Source organism: Amblyomma mixtum, chromosome 2 (genome assembly GCF_055824585.1).
Source record: "Amblyomma mixtum isolate Tamu chromosome 2, ASM5582458v1, whole genome shotgun sequence".
NCBI lineage: Eukaryota > Metazoa > Arthropoda > Arachnida > Ixodida > Ixodidae > Amblyomma > Amblyomma mixtum.
Genome location: NC_143013.1, coordinates 17,233,152 through 17,256,388, shown reverse-complemented (window position 1 = coordinate 17,256,388; position 23,237 = coordinate 17,233,152). Strand labels below are relative to the sequence as shown.

Sequence of the window (23,237 nt, the reverse complement as noted above, 5' to 3'; positions counted from 1 at the left end):
AGATGGGAGTGAACGAAGACGCCGTATTAGCTAGACGCGCCTTTGTTCATTCCAAACCATTCAGCTGGCATTACGGAGTGGCTAGCGTGCTCGTATCGCACTCCGGAGACCCTGGTTCGATTCCCCAACTCAACCAATTTCGTTCTCGGTTTTATAGATTTATGCGGTCTAACTAGAAAGGTTAATTAGGCTATTTCATATTTACATTACATTATTGCATTTCTATCCATCGTGTTCTGTCATTAACCTGTCAATTTTTGGAACTGTCTAGGATGTTCGACACAACGTATATGAAACGAGCAACGTCTTACTGAGTGGGGATGTGCGTGGTGGTGGAGGGAACGCGGCTTCGTACTTATCTGTTTTTTTTTTTTTAGCAGCGTCTCCTTCCGCGGACGCTGTTGTCGCTGCGGCGCGCGTCTTTCTTTTCTTTTTTTCTGACCTCTTCATTCGGTTTTGGTTTGGTTTGGTTTTGTGGGGTTTAACGTCCCAAAGCGACTAAGGCTATGAGAGACGCCGTAGTGAAGGGCTCCGGAAATTTCGACCACCTGGGGTTCTTTAACGTGCACTGACATCGCACAGCACACGGGCCTCTAGAATCTCTCCTCCAAAGAAATTCTAGCCGCCGCGGCTGGGATCGAACCCGCGTCTTTTGGGACCTCTTCATTCTCCTCTATATTAATTAGGCTAATTGATTAATTAAGCAATTAACTATACTCAGTCCAACTTAGTTGCAGCATCACTGTACGATCCCTTTGATTGGTTGCATGGTTACTAGCCAAAGTACAATTGGCCCCATTTGAAATTCGCGCACTGTGACGTCACGAGCATTTCGACCAATTGAAAAGCATGACATTGGGGGCGGAGCTGGTTACGAGGCCGACGCCGACGCCGACGACGACGCGAAACCCAGGAACGGACGCCAAAGAACTGCGCTCTAAAATGCCATGACGTCGGTAGGCCACCAAACGCTGTCATTCGCTGGAACCACGGAAGCCATGACGTCACGGGCTCACACCGGGTAGCCGTGAAAATCGTCTGCTCCACTGATCTCCACTAGGGCCATAACTAGGGGGCTGGATGGCGCATCGGGCGCCCGAAAGTGAAGCCACCGAAAGTATGCGGCCTTATCCCGGAAGTCAGCCTTGGACCTCAGCACGGTTTTTCAGTTTTGTTTTTTTACTTAGCATTTCGTCTTTTCGCCGTTCTCGTCTTTTTCCATAACAATGCCTACCTGTTGCGCCGTCAACTGAGCGAGGAGACCAACAAAGCCTTCGGGATCGACTCTAGCAGACGACAGGACGGCGCTACGCACAGCTCGTATGGAGCCTCGTCTGCTCTACTCTGTGTCGTCCCGTTGCGCTAGCGTCGCCAACTCTGCTCTTTACTGTGATGTACGTTCCCGCGCTCAAGACCAAATTATGCTATCGATGGGGGATAAATTCAAGAAAGAATAGGTGGAAGCTTTCACCAGGCAGCCGACTTTGCAGTGACCATATTACCGAATTATTTTTAGATCGAACCGGAGTGAGGGCGAGGCTACTCTCTGGCGAGTTGCCGGCGGTGTTCGGTTGGTTCACATTAGCGCCTCAAAAAGGCGTGGCACTGCTTTTTCGACGGAGTGTGTCATGTACTGTTTCGTACTGTAGCAAGTTATGCTTGAATGGGCTTTTATTCGTGATGCTTGGTGCAGTTGACTTCTAACACCGTTTCTCACGCGTGCTGCAGCATTCGTCTTTCCTGTCAGTCATTTCTCTCGTGTTGTGCAGCTGAAATGTGGCTGTGCTTTGGAGTTAGGTTAAAAGCAAGTCTGAGAGATAAATGACACCCTAAAGCGATAAACATCCCCTGCCATCGACGAGAAGAGTCATCGTCCGCCACAAACTCGAAACTGAACAGCGGCAGCTTGTATAACGAGTAGCTATTCGAGTGTAAGGATATTCGAGCCATCTTTCGCCGTTTCTTTGCTACACGAAAATTCGGTTTTAAGATGACCAAGCCACACTGTCATTACACTACTTCTCCTTTACGCTCGGAAGACAAGAACCAGATAAGAACATACATGGTCTGTTCTGAAAGTAGTAGGACTCATTTTTTAAAACAAAATTTATTCAAGAGAATAGTACAGACGATTACAATTTTTCAAGGTAGCACCCTTCCGCACCTACACGCTGCTGCCAATGAGTTTTCCAGTTTTCGTACGCCTCCAAGAACTCCTGAACCGGAATGCTGTTTAGCTCCCTCGTCACGGCCTGTTGAACCACCTCTACCGATCCGTGATGTTTCCCCTCGAGCGTCGATTTTATTCTCGGGAATATAAAAAAGTCTGGCGGGGCCAAGTCGAGGCTGTAGGGGGGCTGAGGCAGCGTTGCCGCCTTGTGCTGGGGAAAAAATCGGGGTCCTCATTCACATGATGAAGAAGATCCTACCGGTTGGCCTTTTCCTCCTCTGACAACACTCCCGGCACCAACTTCGCGCACGCTTTCCTAATTGATAAGTTTTCTGTCACGATCTCAAAAACTTGGGTTTGAGGAATGCTCAAATCATCAGCAATCTTCTGATACTCATTCTACGATCACTGTTAAGTAAATTTTTCACTCGCTACACATTTTCGTTGGTCTTGCTGGTCGAAGGGCCTCTGGAGCGGTCGTCTTCCTCCACTCTTTCCTTACCTTCTCGGAGAAGCTTGTGCCACTCAAAAAACACCTGATCTACCCATGGAAGCGTCACCGTAGGCCTCCTTAATCATGTTGTGAGTCTCTTTGCCCTTTTTACCAAGAGTTACTCAAAATTTGATCGCGTATCGCTGATCCAGTAAACGCTCGACGATTCTGCGTGACGAGACGTTTCGACAGGGGTTCACAGTACAAGCGACCTCCTCTCTTGAACGGCCGAGAGCCGACTGCCGATTTTCCCCAGCATTCCCAATATCCCCCTTCAACGATCCTGCACGCGCAGACCACCTCTCGTACGCCCGTTCGCCCAGGAAAAAACCAGTCCTACTACTTTCAGAACAGACCCTGTATACCTGTAGTATAGTGTACTAGAATTCTAGTACACTATACCTGTAGTGTTGAATGCACGTGCCCCTTTGCCGCGGCAGGGTGAGACCTGCATGCCTGTTTTCTTCGGTGTCTCAGAAATTACAGGATTCTGCACACAGTGCTCACATTTCGCGCGTTCAGCTTGCTTGTTACTTTCATACAACAGCAGACATTAAACGAGAACAACGCAAAAAACTGAGAATGAAAGGGCGAAAAACGCGACTTTTTTCATTGAAATACACAGCAGACACCCGACTTCCGGGACAAGCCGTCCAACTTACGGTGGCTTCACTCACGCTCGTCTCGGAAAACGGGAATGCGTATAAAGTATTCTAGTTCACTATAGGAATGCGGCATCCAGCCACCTAGTGGAGATCAGTCGTCTGCTCGTGCCGCCGCGCGACCCGCTCGGGCAAGCGTGAGCCAGGGCATTGCCTTCGCGCGTATGGTTTCAATTTACCTCTGCCGCCTCTTTCTGAGGCAGCCCACAATAAAGCCCGAGGTTTCGTAGACCGGGCAGTGGATGAGTCTGGCTCCCTGAATTTCACGAAGGACTCCATGATCACATATCATGATCTCACCAATCATTTTAAATTAGAGAGGAGAATTTTCCCCCCTCCAGACAAAAGACTTACTAAAGAACAAGAGGTTACGTGGCGTCGTCTACAGACGGGATCGATACGCACCCCATCACTCCTCGCGCACATTTATCCAGATCTCTACAACCCAAACTGCAAACACTGTGGCCAACGTGCTACCTACGATCACATCCTGTGGGACTGCAAAATAGAGCCACCTCCGGGTGATCTAGTTACAGCTCCTTCTCTCGAGCGGTGGGAGACCGTGCTGGCTAGCTCTGACCCCAGAACGCAAGTTTTGGCGGTGGAGTGGGCTGACAAAGTCGTCGAGGGCTATGTACTCTCGACCACTTAACGCGACCTCTTGCCAAGCTCTTCCCGGCGAATAAAATGTTTTACAATCAATCTAGGGAATTCCGGAGCCACTCGCACTGTATTTGTCGCAGTGACAAGCAAAGAAATCCGACGCACGCCGCAATCCAGGAAGGCGAAGAGAGACAGGAGAGACCGGAAGTCGCAAACCGAACGTCCGCGAATGACGTGTTCATGGGCAGGACCAGTCCCAGAGCTGTTTTCTTTATTTTTTTTTTTCTGGTGCCCCGCGTGTACGAGTTACGAGTGAGGGCGGGGAGGGGGGGGGGGGGTGGAGGAGCGTAATTTTAATCGTATATATATGCGTTGTTATTGATGCTAGCTCAAAAATTCTTGCGCTGGGGTGACGAGTGGTGGAATGCCTATTTCTCGTCTGCTTTACATAATCTCAATTAATTTATTTTATTTGATTTGATTTATTGGGTTTTAACATCCCAAAGCGACTCAGGCTATGACGGACGACGTGGTGGAGGGCTCCGAAAATTTCGGCCACCTGGGGCTCTTTAACGTGCACTGACATCGCACAGTACACGGACCCCTAGAATTTCTCCTCCAAAGAAATTCAACCGCCGCGGCCGGGATCGAATTCGCGTCTTCCGGGTCAGCAGCCGAGCACCATAACCACTGAGCCACCGCGGCGGCCGCACCTCCTAAAAAACAAACAAAAAAAAACACGCGGTATCTGCTACCTGGTGCGAGTGAAGGCACTCCGCGCACAACCGGTCGTGAAGACACCGATCTGCGCGATTTTGAAGGCGAAAACCTTTAATGCCTCATCGTTGTCGACAGAAGGCTGTCAGCGGAGGTGTCACGCTTTTGACGGGTGTCCACCGAGGTATGTGAGACAGTTACTGCGTAATTTCCGTTCCTCAAATACAATTTTCATTTTCTTCATTACGACTTCTCTTTCTTCTTTCACTCCCACTTCCTCCCTTCCTGTACGGTACGGTTCAGGTGTCCACCGAGATGACAGACAATTGGTTTATTTATTCCTTTCCTCAAAAAGCGTTACGTTCAAAGGGCAAGGCATCGCACCGAGCGGGTGGTGGCGTTCCATGGACCCTGGCAGCGCTACAACACGCTGTCGCGTTCCACTCCTAAAGGCGAAGCTTAAGCGTCATTAAGCAATAATTAGCCATTAATTAGTAATTTGTCATTACTTACTAATTAGTCGATAATTATGTGTAACGTCATTCAGTGGTGACGTCACCAGTGCCACATAGGCATTCAAAGTGGTGCGGAAAACGCTTCGCCTCCTCGCACTTTACGCAGTCAAAGTGCCCCCCGGATTTTTTTAGAGCACTTGTGCGACCCAGGTCGCTCTTGACTAGTTCCTGTGAGGCTCTTGAGGAGCGCCATACTGGGCAGGTGGCAATTGCATTGAATTTATTTGAATTGATTTCATTGCCACGGGAGGCAGACGGCCCACAAGCCGGTTGGCAGGTTGTTCGTATATTTCGTAATTTAAATGCTGTCAATAAACCCTTCATCGATCAATTTGGTTGTGCTGTCACGCATATAATGCGAACTACCTTGAACTGACCTGGCGTGAATATTGTCAAAAGGCAGGTAGAAAGGGTTCGGGTATGTTTGAGACTATCTTGATGAACTATGCAAGCGAAATAGCGACGGCGAATTGGGAAAACTGTGGCTTTGCGCCAGAAGCTACGGGTCTCATTTAGCCGTCACTGTTAGGCGCTACTGTAGAAGGAAGGAGTTCGCCTATTTTTTATGAACCGGAGTCTCCCACTTTCCCAATGCAGCAAGGACAGAGCGCGAGAGGCGTTCCTGGAGGTTATCGGAGGGGGTGGCTACGCTGCACTTCGAAATTTACGCTGTGTCCAGTGAAAGGACACTCTCCAACCTGTTGTAATATACATAGTTGTGTCAATTCTTCGCACTGAGGGAGTTTGGGACTTCGTCACCAAAACATCTGGGTACCCCTGAGTGAAAAAGCTCTTCACCCAGGGCCAGGGTGCCGGCCTTTAGGTCAAATGCGTTCCGTGGAAAGACCTTTAGACAGAAGGCCTTCATAGTGAAGGCCTTTGGCTCAAATACCTTTGCCACGTAAGGGCTTTAAGTGCCCACCGTATCTAGTGGTGCTGCACGATATTCTTAAATATTTTTTTTCCCTTGTGAGGCTCTACGGCCCTTTTTTATTCATTTAAACTGCGCCCGCTATATCCCAGTCATCGAGGTGCGTACGGGTGCAGCGAAACTGCGCATGATAGAACTGCTGCTCGCGAGATGCGGTATGCGATCACTGTGCGATGACTTGATAAGGCCGGCGAGAGCAGCTCGTCGGAAGGGGTTGCGTAGAGGGCGCTGCTGGTCATGCTTCAGGCGGCCAGCTTAAGCTGTCGCGATCGGCACGGACGGCAGGGCGGCGCCTTGCCAGAAAGACAGAAAATGGAAGCGGCATATCCGAAGATGGAATGGCTGTTTGGCGTGAGTGACTGCTACGCGAGCAGCCTGGTTTCTTATGCCGCTTCGTCCCATTCGCGCCTCGGTGTGTTTATTTTGTCGCGGTCAGGTCTTAGCGCCCGTTTTGTTGTAGTCCGAGCATTGCGCTCTCGAGAGCCTAGACCGAATGCTCTATCCCGTCGCTACGTTCGCGGTTGCTCCCCGTTGAAAACGCTGGTTTGGAATCGGTTTCTTTTATTCTTACTGTGGGTTCGTCACTCGTCGGGCGAGGTCATGGTTCGTGAACCCAGTTCCCTAGAAGGCTAGGCCTTCAGTCTTGAGGGCATCGATAGTAACTATAAAAAAGATTAAACAAAGCGCCACTAAACTGCACAGCATGAGCCTCGTTCATGAATGGAAACTGTTGTCTGGGAGCTGCCCCCAGAGGACAGAGCAAGAACCAGCCCGCATAAATTTTTCGCAAGAAAGGTTGCTGCTGTTTGGTTGGTTCATTCGCTACTATTATGCCAATATTATTTCTCTCCCTTCTTTTTCTAGCAGGCAGGTGTTAGCCACTTCTGGTGGCGATGGGCCTGCCATGTCCTTTCCAGTTTTTAGTTTCCTTGCGTCTGCATTCATGCTCTTAAAACGAATAGCAACAATACTGTAAAGCCTGCTCAAATACGCACTTTATAAATGTATACATTCGCCTCCGCAGAATGCTCCTGTAAGGCAAATGCAATGGCACTGCATTCAAGATTCTATGGAATGAACAACCGCGGGAAATCGCAGATTATGACCTATACGAGATGTTTACGATTTCTCTTGCCGGCAAAGTTGTATAACGCCGCTAATAACGTCGTAACCGAAAACTCCCGGGTTCATCTCGCAGCGCATTAGAATGTTATTGAGGCGTCACTGGACCACAAGACCGCTACAGTTCTGTGAATGGACACTCTTGAAAGAGGTGTAATACAGGTGTCGTGTCAATTCGCACAGAGGAGGTTTAAGAGTTCATCAGCTTTTGCGTTCAACCGTGCCTTTTAGCCGCATCTGACACAAATTGTTCAAGCTAACGTACTACTGAAGATATTTAATGAGTCACTGGCCTGATTAATTATATATGATCTCCTATATACGTGTGTTTAGGTGTATAGGTGCGCGATGTAGCTTCCATGAATAATCTGCATAAGTAATCTGTACAGTTTGGCTTTATTTGGCCAGAATCGTTCTTGCACCGAAAAACAAACAAAAACGACTTTTTGTAAAATCACAGCAACATAACAAAGCAAAAGGGGCTTCATCACTTTCACTGAGTGTGAGTAACCTACACAGCATGTTTACTTGGCGAAATTGCATTTTCGCCGACAAACACGCAAACAAACGGACACAGAGATATACAAACAAGCAAACGAACATTTCGCAGACTTACTTTTCCGCTCGCAAATACACAAATGGACATAGACAGAAACAAAAAAACAAACAGCTTTTCTGAAAGCAAAACATAACACAAAAGGGGCCTCGTGACGTGTTCGCTAGTCTCGGCAGACTAAATAAAATAAAAGCTCTCTCATTAAAGTTCCCTCGCCAATTGACGTGACACTAGCAGTCATGCAGCCGCATGAGGTATAATACCGTTTGATCTCTCTGCGTTCTGGATGATTGAGTGTGTAAAGAACATTGCTTCCAACAGCCTTTTTGACAACAGGCGCGCCCCCAGGGCTACGCCACCACTCTGACTTCACGACAAGTGGGAAGTGACAGCTCTTTGAAGTCCTGATGTCTTCCGAACACTCATTGGCGCTCGTCTTGTTCACTTGAACACCGTCGCTGTGAGAGTGAAGTTGAAGTTTGCGTCCTTGGAACCGAAGTAGTCTACAAGGAAGTCTTTCCCTTTTGCGTAGAGTGGCATGTCCAGCGGTAGCTCGTACCAGCAGTACCTGCCAAAAAATAATGAAAACAGTTAAGGTACGAAACACGAGGGAATGGTTTGCTTGCTCACGCTATAAAACATCGTCGAAGAAAGAACCTTCAGTAAACTGCTCAACAATTAAACAGAAAAAAAAATGCTGCAAAAAATTTTTGCGAGGCTTCGAATGGTACTTTCCAATTCTCTGAGGGAATGGAGCGTCATTAACTTCGAAGCTTTCCTAAAAAAAAAAAAAAGGCGACGAGAACGGGAAGTTGGCGATATCTTTTCGTTAAAATAGAAAACGATACATTTAGTCGTCGGGGCCTTTTAAATTTCGGGGCCTTCTAAATAAATAATAATTATTCGGCAGTTTTCTTCAGCCGGACACGTGGCCTTCTTCTATTCAGTATGAACACATGTGCACGCTACCCTCTATATAGACGAGTAGACATTAGCGGTCCTTAATATTTGTCTTAACAAGCTTCCTAAACGCCTATTAACTCTGTCGGAATGATGTGATTATACGCGCCATATACATCACTTCACGCGGCACTCATCATGTCGCAACGCACAACACCCGGTACACCACCAGACATGTGGCATGTCATATGGGCGCCACATCGGCAATGGACGACGCCTAAGTGGAGGACTCCGGTTTAATTTAGACCTCCTAGGGCTCTTCAACGTGCACTGATATCGCACAGTACACAGGCTCCTTGCATGTTACCTCCATTGAAATCGGCAGCCGCCGCCGCGGTGGCTCAGCGGTTATGGTGCTCGGCTGCTGACCCAAAAGACGCGGGTTCGATCCCGGCCGCGGCGGCTAGAATTTCTTTGGAGGAGAAATTCTAGAGGCCCGTGTACTGTGCGATGTCTGTGCACGTTAAAGAACCCCAGGTGGTCGAAATTTCTGGAGCCCTCCACTACGGCGTCTCTCATAGCCTTAGTCGCTTTGGGACGTTAAACCCCATAAACCAAACCAAACCAAATCGGCAGCCGCAGAAGGGATCGAACCCGCATCCTCGGGCTCAGAGGTCGAGCGCCCACTGAGCCACATCGGCGGTAACAATCTCCAATCTCTGCGCAAGCGTGGTCTCGCGCGAATTTCTGCTAGTGTTTGTCACTGTGCTCACCTTTCGCCCCTGTACAGGTCGCGGCTTCTCAGTTCGAAGTAGAGGTCGCAGCTGCCCACGCTGTGGGTAGAGTTGTCGGCGGAGAAGTCGGCGAAGGTGACGCTCACTCGGTGTCCCTGCGGTGCCTGTGGTCAAATGAACGCGCGTGAAAAACAGCGCTGCCGTTAGTTCACCGCAAGGGTGCTTGCATGCAAACGAAACTCAGCTTCGTATCTGTAACTGGAACAAACTGCACCGGTTGTTCATGTACGAAAGCTCACCTTGCATACCGAAAGACAGTGACTTTTGTTTGAGGTGGAGAAACGCGAACGGTCGCGAATGAGGGGGGGGGGGGGGGGGGGGGGGGGTGAACAGCACAGAGTCCGACACAGAGCAAGACGACAGACGGGTGGAGTGCTGACGCTTGTCTTCACCTGTGTCCCGTTCTTCTGCGCTGTCTGTCCCCTCTTACTTTCAAGTGTCAAATAGCCCAATTTAACACCCATCTGTTTAAATGCGAATGGGGCATCCATCAGTGACATTGTAGCGTGCTGCCAACTTACAAGCGCTGTGAATAGAGAAAGGCGCAGTCTTTGTCAAAACTGCACAGACCATGGGGCTTTCTTCTCAGCCGTGCTTCGACAGTACTCCCGCGAGCCTCAAGTTCACCCCAGAGGGATGAGGACAAGAGATCCTCTCTCCCTCGAGAGGTCTGGAACGCTGAGCATGTGTAACGAGCTATACTGCATGACCAAAAGGAAAACCTGACGGGCTGGACACTCTTGACGAAGGCTGCTTGGATCAACACCTTCACTACAAGAGTGTCTATACAGTTCTTCACAATGGGCGCCGAGAAAGCAAAAATTCTCAGTTAAAATGGTCTTGTCAAAGAAAACGGACGAAAGCTGTCAGCGGAAGCATCGATGTCGGGCAAAGAGTACATCTGATCTGTAGAGTGCAAGAATGACTGGGATTTTTTTTTTTTTACCCTGATCCACCAGGTGCAATGGTAGGCCGATGGCGCCGAGACAAAGTTGATGGTCTTGTTCTTTAGAACCACTCCGCCGCAGATACCTGAAAAGATACCGGAATACGTTAAGTTTAGACTGTGCGTCCCGTTTCAAGGGCTTCTATCTAGACACTAGCAATTATTGTCATATTTGGAATAAACTCCAGCTGATGATTAAGTGTGCTCCCCGCTGACCTTAACTTCTATGACAGCGCTCGGAAGCTGTCACGCGGCGAGTTAAGGCTATGAAAGGCAAACGAAGCTGTCCCTTCGGAAAATGGTGGAAAATGAGCTTTGCTTGTACCAAGCGTAAAATAATACAGGTGTCACATTACATTGATTTCGTAAAATGCAGAGCTGACTTATGTGCAAACCTCGGTGAATTAAAAAGCTAGATAAATCGCAGTTCACTTTTTACCGTCTAACCCATGTATACCACGCCGCGTGTGGCGGGTGTTGTAAGTGCCGTTTCTCAACGTGCACTAGAAAAAAAAAAAAAGCCCATGGTAACGTAGGTAAATCGGCTTAGCATATTGTCGTTGTAGCCGAAGATGAGTGATATCCTGTTATTATTGGCCGCATCGACTTTATATCATTCTGATTGCTCACATCACGAGGGCATCACTATCTGCATTCGCTTTGGGCCCGTATATATACCGGACGGCACGCAGTCACTGAATAGGCCGCCTGTTACGACAGTCGTGCGAGACGCACTTGGAGTGCCTCGCTCTTAGTTTATTTGCCTTAAAATCTGCACAATGAGTCCTCGTTTTTCTCACTCGTTCCCCCCATTTTTTTGCTTGCGCGTGAGGCACATTCGCTCTACTTATTCCATTCGTAATTACACTCTTCACCACTGCCCGCACCTTATCCCCACAATCACCCTCAATACCAACATAACCAGGCTCTAAGACCTTCATGTCGTTTTCCCCACACTCTAAGCAGCAAGGAATAAAAGAGCTTGCTCCCTTTTTACGCCCGTATAGGCGTATTCGTGTTGGAGTGTAGCTCGCAGCTCTCCGATCCTCACCGGCGTCACTCCATGTTTTAATCGCAAGGATGGCAATGGGCAAAGGCCCTTATCGTTCTTGCTGATTGCTTCACCTTCATGCTAACGACCCCCCCCCCCCCCTCCCCGCCGCTATGTTCCACTGCCGCCGACTTTCGGAAGCAGGTAGGACTCACCGCTTTTGGTAGCAGTCACCCTGTGCTCGCAGTGGTCGCCCACTGTTCCCGGCGGGCACATGCAGTCGCACTGGGGCCCCAGGTAGCCGCCATGCATGCACCGGCTGGAACTCACGTTGGGGCATCGCTCTGCGAGCATGCATGCACATGAGACAAAGGGGCCCATGGCCATTTCCGCAGTGGCATAGCGGAACTGTCGCTCTTAAAACGACGTAGCTAAGAGAGACAGGAGTAAAAAAACAAAAAACTTGTTGTTTGTCTAATTGGTGCTAAGGGCTGGGGGACTTAACGCAAAAGAAAAGACACACACACAAAGAAGACTTGACAGGACCGGCGCTAACACAGATAGTTGACTTGGAACTCGGAAAATGGAACGCTCAAAACAAAGCGCACCGTTGAGGAAACAGTTTAACAAAACTTGCTTTACTGTGCTAGTTCGTGCTCATTGCTCAGGGGCTTTGTAATATCATGTTGTCTTAGCTACACAGTAGTAAGTGATTGGAAGAGGGGACTAATAGCTTGAAAACGATTTTTTTTTGGGGGGGGGGGGGGCACAAATTGTCCTGATGCAGAATGGATTTATGAAAGGCATTAGAACTGATTTCATCATGCGGTACTTAAAAGATGGGGCTCTTGTAAGCTTCGCCAAATGATTTACACTGCTTCGCAAGTGCTTCTTCATTGCTCTTTATATCAAACACGTAGTTGACGGCTGTGCAGTAAAATAGAGAGTGTGACAGAGTCGGCGCCCAGTGGGCACGCGTGCATGTGACGTAGACTTGCCTTAGGAGCTGCTTCTACCCGAAAGACCCCCATCGTAAGCAATACTCAATATCCAGGTGTTCGTAAACCAGTGGCTCCTCTTTGCTAAGAGCAGAGTCCCGATCACTTCAAACAAACCGACGCAAAGCCAAATCTGAGTATTTGTTTTGTTTGATGGGACAAATTAATGTGCCAGAAAGAGCTTTATAGCACTGATTCTTAGCTGTAATAATAATAACGAACCTGAAGACGAAGATGAAGCGGGAAACAGCGAGAGCCTCATACCATTGCACTTGTAGAGCTGGTTGACCTTCTTGTATTCAAAGAAAGAGGCATGCTCCGTGGTCAATGTTCTGTAGAGGTAGAATGGGTCCGTCGGATACACCACCCGTCGGTCTTGCAACATGAAGTCCACGTCACCGTCGACGCTCTGCACGGAGCACAAAAAAATCTAAATAAAAATCTAGGCAACTGTTGCGCCGTTGGGAGTCTGTTCATAGGCCGCCTATTTACAATACGTTGTCGGCACAGCACGCAAATGTCGCGCCACCAGCGTCAGCGATAAGAACTGCATTGCCCGTATGGGCGGACCGACTTCGTGGAGCGCCCTCGTTCACCATCTGCCCACCTTCATGGGGAAGGCCATTTAGCTCTCGCCGCGATGAACGCGGACAGATATATGGGCCGTTATTTCTCTGTCTGTCACAAAGGCGAAGTCTGCGTCATGCACCGCGTAAGAAACCAATGCTAAGCAAGTCCTGTCTCACAACCTGGCGTTCGTACCACGCTGTTAACCTCAGTGATCACGGAAAATGAATAAACATTGCATTACAAAGTACACGGCAATGCACGGTGCTCAAGTGTAATTCTGAGTTTGCACAATGAATATGGAAGTTCCAGACACAGTAAGCGCGCACAGGGAAGAAAAGAAAATGGTAGAAACAGAGACATGTTTGTTCATAGGCTAACTATACGAACGAAATCTTGTAGTTGACATCACTGCCTTTACTTCTTGAACTGCTGAGCACGCACCTCACTCTCGTCGGCCATGACCGCGCTCCAGTCGAACCCGTACTCGGACTCAGGGGCCGCGATCCATGAGCGCGGACCGTAGGCAGGGCTTTCGTGGTCGAAGTTGTACCGGTACCGCTCCGGCACGGAGTCCCAGGCCACGTGGTACAGCGTGTCCCGGTTGCTCTCGGCGTGCGTGTGACGTAAGCCGAGGGTGTGACCAATCAGGTGAGCGTAATGCTGCGCAGGAATGATTCGAATTATGCCGTTATTCCCGTTCTGGCCTTAAGAGGCCAGAAGGGCACAGGCCAGAGGCGTATTAAGGCCTTTTATTCTGTCAAAGACGGGATTTGCGCTCAATGCGACCTTAAACTCGGAGAGCAACGGCGCGGGTACTCTTTACGATTCAAACCAGGAGCACCAAAGAGGCTGGAACACTGATGATTATACCGTCTCTATTAGTTATGACCTCTATACCTTGTTCTCAGGAAATGCCAGGAACGCAATACCGCTGATCCCAGCGTGTGCGTCGCAGGCTAGAATGGATGCGTCTTTATAGTTATGGACTGCAGTCATGGATTGAGAAAAAAAATTAATTTTTGCGTCGCATCGCTAGCCGGTCAGGCGTTGATTTTAAGCGGATGGAGCACGTTTGTCTCCTCATGGTTATAACCTGTTATTCAATTTGTTTTGCCTGATCGCGCAGAAATAATTTTTTTTACCTCGGAATCTCGAAAACTTTCGTCCACGACTATGCATACACCGGTTAGCACTTTTCAACTCACCGTGTCCGGAAAATAGACGCTGGGTATTCCGATCTTCTGCAGCCCCCCTTGTCTTCCGAGGTACGAGTAAGCCCTGAACAAATGACGAAACGACAAGACGACGAAATTCAGAATTTTTGTCAAAATATAGGGAGCATGCAAAAGTGGAACTATGGTGACAGACAAATGACCCGCTAGAAAGGTACGGTGACTAATAAAGGAACCACGCATGACAAATGCATGCGCATTTGTTCCTCGTGTGTGGGTTTCCTTTCTCCGACCAAGAAAATCTCGCGCAATTTTTTTTTTTCCCGCCATTATGCGCCAACTAGTGAGCGAACGGCTGCTGTTAGTATTGCAGTGCTTATGACAGTTTCCCGGAGGCATAAAACGTGAGAGTCAACAAGGCGTGCAGCAAGAAAAATAGTCTTCGGCGTGGAAAGTTGTCAGTGTAAAGTTGGTCCCTGTCTCTCACAACTTGCTCCTTCAAACTCAGCGCTTTCTAGAATATGCCGTCAAAGGGGGGACAAGCGATGGGCTAAGGAGGCTGACTAGTAGCCTTCCCGCCAATTTCCAAACACGTTATTTGAAACTTCAGGCTACACCTCTGCCGGCAAACTTCTATTGGTCTATGTCGTAGTGTCGAGTCGAAATCCTAGTCGAAATCCTAGTCGAAATCCTAGTCGAAATCCTAGTCGAAATCCTAGTCGAAATTTTAGTCGAAATCCTAGTTGAAGTTAAGAAGAAATGGGCATGGGCAGGGCATGTAATGCAAAGGCAAGATAACCGATGATCGTTAAGGAGTAACGGGCTCGATTCTGAGCGATTGTTATACTGAAATCTTACAATATATGAAAAAATCGTGCTCATAAACTCTATCCCGTTCAAAACCGCTTTTTTCCAGATTTGTTGGGTATGACAGGGAACATTTTCAGTCAGTTTTTTGAAATCGATGAATCGTCAACGGGATGTTTCTTTTTTATTCTTTCTGGTTGCATGCTATCTAATCAGACTGGAGTCACGCTTACACATCTGAGTGTAAAACTTACGATCGTAAGCTTCTGACACTACGAGATGGGAAGTGGGGTTTTCTTGTATAGGCTCAGCCCATTCCCCAGTTATTTTACCGGATGTCCGTTTCCTTTTCTTGCTCAGTTACAGTGTTCCCATTAACGGATGCCAAACAACTGGTGACTCAGGCACTGCGGAATTGTAAGAGCAAAGAAATCGTCTTCGCCAGTTACGCTTCGAGGAGACTTTAGTTCATGAGTTCTACCCGAATATTTCGATAACGTTGCTTAATTCTATAACACCAATGTTTATATAATTTCCTCTGAAACGAACATGCGGGGGCTTTGGCGAACGCTTACTCCAAATGCATATATGCGTCAATGTGAACTCGATTTTGTTTAGTTGAGCTTTGTAATTAGGATAGAAGGATGCGTACAACCCGAGCTAAAGATCAAAAATGCTTTGGCAGGACTGTTTGCACCTACTGCAAGAATATTTTTACACTTAATTGCATTTTATTTCCGTTCACACGGTGGGGTTTGACGTTAAAGGCTGAAGCAGCTTGAGGGCCCTCAACCCGAAGTCTAACAGTCGGCCCTAGTTGTTCTGCTGCATAATGCCACTACTTTCTCTCGTTTTCTCGAGTGGACGTTACTTATAAGTATACAACCCGTAATGCAATCAGAAATGCGACACATCATGCAGCGATGTCTCGCCGACCAAGAGCTCAACTATTCGGTTTGTCGAAAAGCTCTTGCATCGTCATTTGTCTTCGCAAAATTTGACAGCCGCCGTTATTAAAAAACCATTCAGGCATGAAGACAGTTGCTCCTGCGCCTTTCATTTATTGCTTCCTCGCTGTTGCCACTGTCGCATGCGTTGTTATTTACAAAACACTCACCACCGAGACTGCACAAAGCGTACGTGGTCCGCGTTCTTGTTCCCGTTCTTGTCCTCCGGCGATAGCTCGACGAAGCGGACGCATGTTTGCTCTTCCCACTGCCGCATGGCATCTCGGATTTCTTGCGCAAAGGCGAGCACTGAGAAAGAAAAAAAAAGCTTTTAGTATCCGTTATTTAACAATGCTATCATACCAAGTATTCACAAAACCATCTTCAAATGTTTCTGTCGCAGACGAGGCGCAACGTTGACCCTGGTAAGTTAGGGTCAGGGGGCATTCACGTGACATCAGCAGCTACGCTCGAGCGCCATATTGTCGTCGAGAGAAAGCAGGTTTGGGACCCTTGCAGCAGCAACGACCGGAAATCTGGCCGTGGGTGCGGCAGCGGCCTCCCGGCCCACAGCGAGCCACTCAGTGCCTTATCATCTTATCTACAGAGTGTCTTTCGCGCTCTCGCTCAACTTAAGTTTAGCGGGTGTTGAAGGCGCGGACGTTTTTCAAGGTTCTAGTACCCGCGCCGTTGCTCTCCGAGTTTAAGGTCGCGTTGAGCTTAAATCCAGTCTCTGACAGAAGAAAAGGCCTTAATACGCCCCTGGCCTGTGCCCTTCTGGCCTCCAGAACGGGAATAACGCCCAGCGTGTCCGGAAATGACGCGCAAAGGCTGGGCGTACCGGCGTACTCTGAGCGGCGAGCAGGGCTGAAACAGCGCTGTAGGACAATATAGATGGCGTCGTGAAGCAGGTGAACACCCCCTATAGCCAGCTCCAGCGCCAACCGGCGTGGTACTCTTATTGTAAGTGTTCCTACTTTGAGGAAAGATAAGTTCCTCCAGCAACTTGCCTTCCCAGGCTCAGCGGCGTTAAAAAGATTAAATCGTACCTTTCCTCCCAATGGAGTACGGCACCTTCGCGGCGGGCCAAACGTAGGACGTTTCATCCTTCGAAATGTCCACTCCGTAGATGTGCGCCAGTTGTGCCTTGGTGATTCGAATGTCCCGTTGGTAGACGTAGTCGCCATTCCACAGCTTCCTAGCGTTTTTGATGGCCTCTAAAAACTGCGCCCAGACGAGACAAGAAGAGTTACGTACAAGACAGCGCTCAGCGAATCTAAATTGTGCCTTCAGATATACGCAATGCAACGGCAGGAAGTCGTTCAGATCGACATGCGTGTTTTCTTACTTTTTCTTTGTCAGTTCTGTTGTCGATGCTGAAGATTGTGATCTCAGGCTGTTCTTGCACAGCGGTGTCGTTCGTAGCGTCGTCAGTAGCGTTCCAAACATCTGTGAACTGCAAGACTTAAGGTTACGCATGCCCCCGACTCCATATAATATATAGCAAGTTCGTATGCATGTTTCTTCAAAAGAAAAGGTTTGTTTTGCTTTTTAACAACAGCAAAAAATTTAGTACCGTACACTTCGTTGCCAAAAGGAAAGTTTTTGGTGATTGTAATGTATTAAGGCCTCCTTGAAGGTAATTTTTTAAAGGTATTCGGAACTGCTTATACACAGAAAAATGGTTTACGTCTGTTTCGCGACTTAGTTCTACCGTTTTCACAAGACAAAAACTCGACGCCTCCCTCTGTACGCTTAAAGGACTACAGACACCCAATTTTAGTTGCATGTTTTCTTCTTAGCAGTGATGTATATGACATTACAATACTTGCATTATTGGCCTACGACCGGTAAATAATTTATAATTTAACTTCTTCACTCACGCTGTTTCGGTTTCATCAAAGGAGTGATGTCCGTGACAAGTAAGGTCATGCTAGGCATGAAAGAAATTGCAGTGTAACCGTAAGCCAGCGTCAGGGAGGGGAAAAAAACAACTAAAGAGGGAGCGTTTGGCGAGAGCCTTGAAGCCTAGTCGTAAAAAATAAAAAGGACAGAGTATGTCCCCCTTGATCACTCCACATGATAGCCTGGGGTAATATTTAACCCCTCTAGGCGCGCGCATGCGCGGACGAGCGCGGCAAACGTACTGTAGATCAACCTCCTTGATGTAGGCACCCGTGCCATGAGCCGCGCAGGCGTGCGCACTGAAACATGCCGACGCCAAAACATTAGAGATTTACTGGGTAGGGAGATTGACTGGAGAGCGAAAAATGGGGTAGGGAGCGGCTTCACGAGCACTTGGCTTGCGACGACTGGCCGCACGGCCTCGCGTTCCATCCCGAGTTTTTTTTTTCCCCTCCATGTACAGCTTAAGTACACATGTTGGCAGCGCAATCGTGATAACGATACATAAAATCTCTGGCAGCTGCTCCTGCTCTATTCCGTGAGCAGTCGGTATGATATCACGGGTCGTGCTGTAAAAGCAGTATAGGCAGTATATTTCACGAAAAAAATTGGACATGCAAGCATTCTTAGCATGTCGTGCGACAAAGTGTACTGTGCTAGAAACAACTGCGAGATACGCAGCTATTTCTGACATTAAAGGTATAAATATTAGGCTGTTCATTGAAGGAGATAACTCCGAACAACGACAATTAAACTTATCGCGCGTTTTAAACTTCCTGTACAAAACTGTAGCAAGAAAATGCTGGCTAAACAATGCAGTTATGTTGGCCACTAACACAGAAAAGTTCACGAAGAGGTTTATATCACTTCATTTTTAGCAAACTTATAATTCTCGCATCACTGTGCCTCGAAAACCGCCAAGAAGACAATACTGTGATAATCGATAAGTTCGTTATTTTTATCGAAAAATGCGCCGCTCTGTACATTCAAAAAAGAAAAAAAAAGAAGGCGAACTCGACATCGACGGGAACTGCCAGAGTTCTGACTCACGTTTTCTTGCGTAAATCCGCTTGAAAGAAGGCTTAAGACCACGGTAGCAGCAAACGTGACAACCAGCGCCATCTTCTGACTGCGTCGAGGTTCTTGAAAAGAACGGCGACACTTAGTTGGCGCTTTAAGCGGTGAACCCAACGCAGGCACTACTCAGACAAGTCTAACAGCGTGTTCCGCATGAAGTCTGCGGGAGCCCCTGTCTTTCAACATAACGTCAAATGAGTTCCAGCTATACAGGATACCCACTGAATCACGCTCTGTAAAAACCCTTTTAAGGAGCAAGGTTCGATAAGGCCTCCGTCCGCTGTAATCTGAATGGAACGTACTGCCGGACTTGCACAAGCGAACCGCAACTGTCAAGGCGATAGCTTTATCCACCTCTTCACAATGAACCGAAGGTTCGAGATAGATTGACACCTTTTCTTGCTACTTTTTCGCGAAATGTATCCATTGTTGTCCAATTATTTACACTCTTTTCTCCTTGCGCCAATTATTTACATAAACGCTGATTTCCTACATGGATCGCCCATGAGAATTAAGTTGCGGAAATATCCTCTCTAAGTACATCATTGAGTACGACTGAGTTTTGTTTCAGCTCAAGGTATACATCATGAAAGCTCAGTACGCATCATGACAGGTCATAAACGAGCCATTGCAGTTCTGCTGTCACTGTTATGCACGATACTAGGAAAAGTATCGCCCGACAATGCCCCGCCATATTCTCTTGAATGTTCATTCTCACCCAAGGGACGACTTGTTCTTCAGGATGGTAAATTGCATTTGAAAACGAAGCACAGTTCGGTACTCATTTCGCTTTCTTATCAGGAAAAAAAAAAAATAAACGACGACCGCGGTCATTGAGGACACCAGATGAGGTCTAAATGCCAGGGTGGTTTTAAAATTTTGCTGCAGTTGCTTTTTGGCCAGTGTTAGGGCTCGCTCTTTCATTCTCAAGTGAAGATAGCTCTTCTGAAGGAATTGCTTTATAAGGGCGTGCTTACAAACGTGCTAGCTCTTTGTTTGAAACCTTTCGGCTTGCTAGAAGCCAACTTGATAAGGAGAATTAGCAACCGAAGGAACAGCCAAAGTTACACGCGATGCTTGCTAGGCTGATTCCAATCGCTGACAAGTGAGAAACCAGGGGGACATATGTGGGCTTCCCAGCGAAAGAGGAACCTTTTGGTATACGTTCGCTTCTCCGATGCTTGCTGGCTCTGGGCAATCGCCCAGAAGCCGCCAACGGAACTTGCACAGTTTCTCACACGTGGATTGTCAGATATCGAGTCGACAGGCGCAGCTAGAGTGTGTTTGCTCAAACACGCGCCCTTATTGCGTCCTCTCGTGTCGTCCGTAATTTTTTTTTTCTCAGCATCCTATACCCTGCAACGTTGCCTACCCGCCCGGGTCGGTGTGGGAGAAATGCAAAAGGCGCCCGTGCGCCTTTCGACGTCAGTGCGAGCTTAACAGCCCCATGTGGTCTAAATTGGTAAATTAGTCAGTAGCCATTTACTACGGCGTCTCTCACAGCTTGAGAGCAGCTTCGAGACGTTAAAATTGATCACTGTTTTCCAAAGAACACCCGTACTGAAATATTCGGTGCACAAGGGTAGCGGATCGGGCTAGTTGGGTGTTCCCTCATCGTCCTCGTTGTCTTAGCGCTTGAAAAATGTCAATTCGGTGCACGTTTAAGAACCCCATCCGGGTCAAAATTACATCAAAAACCTTTGCAACGGCGTGCCGTACAGCCTCTCCCTCGTCTGCGGCGTGCAAAAACTCGTTAACTATTCAACAATATCTGACTGACAGCTGCCACAAGTTCGCGTAGTCACGAAAGGCACAACTTTTGTCAGGGCGAATGATGCGCGATGAGCATTTTCTTTTTATTTTCAGGAGGTGGCTAAAGATCAAATGCAAAGGTTTTATAGGAAATGTTTTATATGCAAATGTTTTAAAGGCATTAATTCAATCCAGAACTTCTGCTTAGATACAGAACGCTAAGGTCGCGCGGCTACCACGGAGGGTATGGACGCATGCAAGCACAGATTACCTAGAGGAAAAGCAGACGACGCTCCACTTCATCCACACTGGAGAAGCGCGCAAGAGCAGACGAGGTTTCGTATTTGCCTCTATTGCACTGGTATTTTAATAAATCATTTCGTATTTAGCTTGGCTATTTCTGGACATGACACGTGGATTCAGCCGTAAAAATCCGACCCTTCTCGCGGAAAACCTCAAACAGATGCCCTGAAAGCTTCCACACAAGCCTAACACTTGCGTTGAGTTTATTAAAGAAGTGAAAAATGCGCTAACAAAATAATTTCGTCTGCGCGCAGACGAGACGCTCGCGGCGCAGCGGCCGATTAAGGCCGATTCACACGACGGACCGTTCGCCCGCGGCCCGCGCGCTACGTATTCATGCGTCAGCACTTTGAGAGGAGCGCTGCCGGCCGTGAGAGGCCACGGCCGGCAGCGCTCCTCTCAAAGTGCTGACGCATGAATACGTAGCGCGCGGGCCGCGGGCGAACGGTCCGTCGTGTGAATCGGCCTTTACGAGACAGATTCTACGTTTTCGGCCCGCGGTGGATGCAGGCCATGGAGGATGGAAACAACTCCGCGATGTCGGCGATGTAGGGCTCGCGTTGACGGTGATGTCAGCTATTACCATTGGTAATATGAGAAGCTTTAAGACCACTGCAGGTAGAGGGTGCGTGCCAGCGACTTCGTTTCCGACGACGCTCTTTCGGCCCTGTTTACAAAAGTGCAACGCACCGGTGATGAGAGGCGGGCAGAAGACTTCAGAAGCGAGGTATCTACAAGGCGGATTTGTGCCCACAAAAGGGGAGCTCTTCTTTGCTGGCGATAGCGGTATGCGCGGGCCGTTTTCCTGAGTCAAGAACTGATACGGTTCTCGGCCGCGCGCTTTTTAAGGAGTGCGAAGGTTCTCACAGATTAGCCATGTATGACACCGTGAGTGATCTCAAGCACCTTTACACTAGAGGCCAACGATCGCAACATTTCGCGAGCAGATCTAAATTACCTGTTCTGAGCTGTTAAACTATGACTCCGGAGGCAGTAAGAAAAGATGAGAAACAGATGAACAAAAGTGAACCTCGAGGCAATACATTTTTGCAGCTGCATTGAGAAAAAGACTAGTATCTGTCGAATGTTACTTCAGTTGTTCGATTTAGTGAAAATACCTTCCTTCCATTTTGAATAGAGAGGTGCTGGAGCACGGTAGTGCAGATCGCGCCATTAGACTCATAGGCTGCGTGCCTGGGTAAAGAGGAAGCAGATTTTTTTTTTTGTGCGCGGTATCCATCTGTGTAACTATCTTTGTGTGCGCTGTATGCTTCCTTTGATCTGTTTCTCATTCTTTTTCCTTTTAGCTGGGTATGAGGTCGCGGGTTCGACCCCTATTTTGGCGGTCGCATTAAGACAGCGGCGAATGCAACAACGCCCAGGTAGTGAAAATTTTAGAGCCCAGCAAGAACACAATAGGTGATTGAAATTATTCCGGAGCCCCCCGCCCCCCTTGCGGCGAGCCGCACAGTTCAATGGGTTGCTTTAATCAATACAACCAGCCACACTTGGCGCGCCACGTGATGATAATCACCTGCAATATGTCGGTTGGCTTAAGTTCATGCCCCGTGATGCGTTTGCCTGAGACAGGCAGATAACATGAGGGTCAATAAGAAAAACTCGAACGAGCATATTTGACTACTGACAAAAGGCCCCGCCTTCCTAACTCGGGGTTCGCTAAACCGTGATATCTTAACGCAATGCAAGTGGCACAAACCAGCCGCTCAGGGTGATGGGACAAATCAGCCAATGGCGAAGCGCTTCAATTTTTGTTGTCGTGAGCACCCTTTACGCCGTTCCTGAGAGTGGCGCAGCAAATTGAACGAGAAAAAGATAAGATAAGATAAAGATAAAGATAAAGATAAAAAGATAAGATAAAAAGAGCGAACGATACAAGCGCACCCTAGCTTCCAATCATTTTTCAAGCCTCACTACAAATCTAAGCGTGCGCTGTAGCATTCTTCGCGTGCTGACACTTCTCGTAACGTACTCGGTGGGCTTTAACTTTGATAAGGGTTCACAGAGCTGGAAAATTGCTAATCTCCTTCGACGGAGATGAAAAGTAACGAGATAGGAGGGTGTTTAAACTTTGAAAACACTCGGCTTACCTTACGGCACACTCAAGTCTGTCTTCTGTTTAGGTCAGGCGTCTGTGAAGCTGCCTCTGTTCGTTGTTTCAAAAGCGTACAGCTTGAGATACAGTCGGCGGCGGTTGAGCGGACGCGCGCAATGCTCGGCATATCCTCCGCGCACGAGGAAGTTATCCCACCGCGTTACGTGCGCCGGATGCCAAGAACGCTCCCAAA

General features: G+C 48.2%; 1 protein-coding gene across 1 annotated transcript; it reads right to left on the bottom strand.

The window, feature by feature from the left end:
• Nucleotides 1-7,590: 7,590 nt before the first annotated feature.
• On the bottom strand, nucleotides 7,591-23,237 carry LOC149358539 (zinc metalloproteinase nas-27-like). The gene is made up of 12 exons (XM_089570631.1): nucleotides 23,040-23,237; nucleotides 18,850-18,941; nucleotides 17,243-17,350; nucleotides 16,944-17,118; nucleotides 16,065-16,203; nucleotides 14,174-14,246; nucleotides 13,410-13,628; nucleotides 12,663-12,807; nucleotides 11,616-11,744; nucleotides 10,410-10,495; nucleotides 9,443-9,567; nucleotides 7,591-8,337 (listed from the first exon to the last, which is right to left on the bottom strand). The coding sequence occupies exons 2-12, from the start codon at nucleotides 18,919-18,921 to the stop codon at nucleotides 8,211-8,213; spliced, it is 1,398 nt and encodes a 465-aa protein (XP_089426757.1). The 5' UTR covers nucleotides 18,922-18,941; nucleotides 23,040-23,237; the 3' UTR covers nucleotides 7,591-8,210.